Source organism: Borostomias antarcticus (assembly GCF_949987555.1).
Source record: "Borostomias antarcticus genome assembly, chromosome: 4".
Classification (NCBI taxonomy): domain Eukaryota; kingdom Metazoa; phylum Chordata; class Actinopteri; order Stomiiformes; family Stomiidae; genus Borostomias; species Borostomias antarcticus.
Genome location: NC_140237.1, coordinates 21,610,545 through 21,614,482, shown reverse-complemented (window position 1 = coordinate 21,614,482; position 3,938 = coordinate 21,610,545). Strand labels below are relative to the sequence as shown.

Below are 3,938 nucleotides of genomic sequence, written 5' to 3'. Positions count from 1 at the left end.
ACTCAACGAGAGGAGTCCATGGGAGAGGCGAACTACAATGTGAGGGGTTGATTTAGTAGATTTGAGTCTTGTTGGAGGCTCTAGTACTGTCATTACATAAACAGTATAAGTAATTATATATACGGGGAGTATTTTATCTATGTGAAGAGACCGTTTATATGTAGGTTAGTGACTTTATAGCCTATACAGCCAGTAAGTTATTAATTTGCCCCCCCTTTCTTCCATTTGGTACTGCCCACTGCTCCTTTTGATCGCCTCTACATCTGAACCAGAGCACAACATGTTGAAGACTGTAAGGTCTGCGGCTACGAGCGAAACTTCACAACTTCGGCTTGTTGTATCACAGGGGACACAAACACCAAAACCCAGTCATGCTGTGAAAATAGTTTGTTTATGTTGATTTGAAGGAGCGTCTTTGATAACCCGAAGTCAACGAATAATTGCTGAATATAAGAAAGGAAGACTGATCGCGGAGAGAGCGAGGGAGAGAAAGGGGTTGAAGATGCAGCTCACCGCGGTGCTGTGTAGCGCCCTGGTAACTTTGTTGGTTCACAGTCAAGGTAAGATTCGTCTTATTTTCTTGCTTTTCCCAAAGCTGTCCTCAAGGCGTGTGTGGGCTAGTTTTGAACATCGGGGTGTTGTAATGTTTGTGTGAAATAGTTTACTTCTTGATTCTCAGATAACTTGAATGTTATTTCCTTTCGGCTCTCAAGCCTAATATACTCCGCAGCAATGCATATGCAATAGCCTATGTCTATCACCTTGGAATACACTTATTCTGTTAAGGCTATTCAAGATGAAACTAAGCAGAAAAAACAACAACAAAACAAATAACAACAAAAACTAAATGGTTTGATTATGCAGATATACCATTTATCTGAATCGTATGATGATTGACTGTGATTTCGATAATCCACGTCCATGGGCTAGAACTGGCTGTTTATTTTTTATTATTTAAATAATAATCATGGGTCTATTAGCTTATAATCAGCTTACGTTGTCATAGTTCAACCCAGATTTCTTAGGCTTGCTTAGCCTCTTAGCCTGAATTATTTATTTACACACTCTACCTCTCATCAGTGGCACAGTTGCTTTATGTAGTGAGAGCACGTCCACCACTCCGTTCGCATCCGGACTCCGCTATTCAAACATCACAGCCTCTTCTACATGTTAAATCAGCCACATGCCGCCGTGTCTGTGGATGAAAGCAGTGTTTATATCACAGTATACCTCATGTTGTCTCTCCACTCCCCTGTCAGACTGCTAGTAATAGGTTTGAGTCAAGTGTCCCCCCCCTCCCCTCCGTTTCCACTAACACCGTGTATTTACAACATGTTACAACAGCCGCCGCGCGCTGGCTGGAATGCAAGGACCTCACCGAAGCGCCAGGAAACGGCCTCCTAAGAGAAACACTATGGCATGTCACTTGCGCAGACACACAAACACACACACACACACACACACACACACACACACACACACACACACACACACACACACACTCACACGCACGCACGCACACGCAGTCGCTATGCCCCCCTGCCAAGAATCGATTAATCTGACAGACTGGTAAAAAAGTGCGTCTCCAAACGTCTCCTCTTTTGATAGGCGACCCGGCAGTAATTGTGACAGACTCCTAAATGTCATCGGTAGACTGGCTCCCAAATGTCAGCTAGATATGGCTCGATATCTTGTTGAAAATAAAGGCCCCGTGGATGATTCTCATCCTATTTTTAGGGAAGTCATGTTGTCATTTCAGAGCCGTTATCAACGTCAGACCGAGCAGCCTATTCTGTTTTCAGGATTTCAGGTCATATCCGTCTCGGCCGTTGCCTTGTTCAACCATAAAGCAATTGGACGTAGGCTTTAATTCCCTCTTATCTGGCAGCAAGGCACATTAAGACATTGGCTGTATAATGTGCATTGTTCATGGGTCTATTGTTGACATTTCTGTACCATGCCCAGAATAAAGACAATATCTATGGTGGCATCTGTACTGTAAAGTAAGGTAATGTCTATGGTGGCATGTGTACTGTAACATCCCTCTAAGTACAGTGAGTGTGATGGACTTCATAAGTAACTGAAGTCATTTTAGGACTGTGACCTAAATAATGACGCATTAGGGATTTCAAAGCTACTTAAACTTAATGTGAAGCACTCTTTGGGAGAAGAGCGAACAAAGCCCTGTCCTAAAACACGCTGGCTGGCGATCAATGTCTTGGCAGTCCGGAGTTCCATTAGTGAACTCTTTCTCTCTGTCTGTGTGTATGAGCTGGGAGGCTTCTCCAGGCTGGAGTGGACCTTCGTTAGCCAGAGTAATGGGCTGACTTGGAGTAATGGCATGTCGGGAGGGTGCGTTATACCAGTTCATTATGGAGCTCGGAGAACAGAGGGGCCCTTGTTGTGGCAGCATTATAATCAAGCCCAGAGATGCCTTCCCCTCAGTCCAAGTTCATCGAGACATAAACCGTCGATTCAGGCACGCATCTCACGGCCTGTGGAAGGAGGTCGGTGTTGCCCCCCCCCCCCCCCCCCCGAGACGCAGACAGGTGGAGGACGAGTCAGTCAACCGAGGATGGTGGCGGACTGTAGGAGATGGCGTCCGCTCGTGGCGGTGAACCGAATACCCTTTTTTAGGGCGCGGGGGGGGGTAAGGATGGAGAGGGACGGAAAGAAAAAAGGATGGAGAGGATGTGCGACAGTCGAGCTGAGAGCGAGAAGAGGCGGAGGAGAGAGAGAGAGAGAGGAGAGAAGATGGCGGGAGGGGATAAGAAAGGAAGCATGTCGCGGGGGGGCGAGAGGACGAGAGAGAGGCGAGCGGGAGGGGGGGGGGCAACAGGGAGTGCGTGGTTCTGATTTGTCTGCCGGGGGGGGGGGGGGGTTGGAGCAGCAGGCCGCCCGGCTCCTTTTCATTAAGCCTGGTTCTGCCCTCACCTCCGCTGTCCCGTGGGCGTGTCTGATTACTCTCCTGACATGCCCCCCCCCCCTCCCCTCCCCTCCCACCCCGCCCTGGAACGCAGAAACACACATAGCTCAGCCTCAGCTTCAGCTCGGGGCAAGCCTTTGTTTAGATATGAAGCCATAATAAGGCTTCCAGTTCCAATATCCAGCAGGGATTGGAACAACGCTTATTAGCTCTCCGAGTCTTTTGCCCTCATAAGTCGCCGTGTGAGCAGGGAAACGAAGTCAATTGCAATCTCTGTGTTTCTGCCAAGTCCTTTTTGTGTTGCTTTTGAGCGACAGTGCTGTCTTCGGGTTGCTGTGCGCATTGCCCTATAGTATATGAAGCTGTAAAAACGTAATAATAGATTGTAGTCCTGACTTTCCCCCGTTGACAGAGTGTGTGTGTGTGTGTGTGTGCATGTATGTGCGTGCGTGCGAGAGAGAGAGAGAGCAGGTATTGTATAATGGGATGTGTGATTCTGGACACAATTTGAAGGTATTTTATCCAGAAATTGTGTGTTTGTGCGTACGTACGTGTCTGTGTGCGTGTGTGTGTGTGTGTGTGTGTGTGTGTGTGTGTGTGTGCGCTGGTCTAGCTGGTTAGGCTGGTGCAGGGCTTAGCTTTCACTAGGGGAAAGCAGAATGGGGTATTTGATACCCCCGGTGTACTCTCGCTCTCCGCTGGAGGGATGGAGTTGCACCTCCAAGGTAGCGGAGAGGTAACCTACGAGCGCGTGATTCAGGATTACACCCCCCAGACCCCGTGACCCTGCCCCCCCCCGGCCCCAGGGGGGGTGTTCTTCGCTTGATTTTGGGAGGTGGAGGGGGCGGGGTTGCGCAGCCCAGACTGCTGCAGTCCATTGTGTGGATTAATGCCCCCCCCCCGCCCCCTCCTCCATCCCTAGTCCCCCACTCCTCCCATAAATCACCTGGCTCCCCTCGACGCCGTGCTCCCTCTCTGGGAGACAGCGGCTCGCTCTTCTCCTGCGGTGTCT

General features: G+C 49.2%; 1 protein-coding gene across 1 annotated transcript in view; it reads left to right on the top strand.

Annotated features, from left to right (window-relative positions):
• The first annotated feature begins 429 nt into the window (after positions 1–429).
• Positions 430–3,938, top strand: part of lrp4 (low density lipoprotein receptor-related protein 4) — a 95,737-nt gene continuing 92,228 nt past the window's right edge. Inside the window, exon 1 of the mRNA XM_084436761.1 lies at positions 430–560. Within this exon, the coding sequence (XP_084292887.1) occupies positions 503–560 (58 nt within the window). The 5' untranslated portion in view covers positions 430–502. The remainder of the gene's footprint in view (positions 561–3,938) is intronic.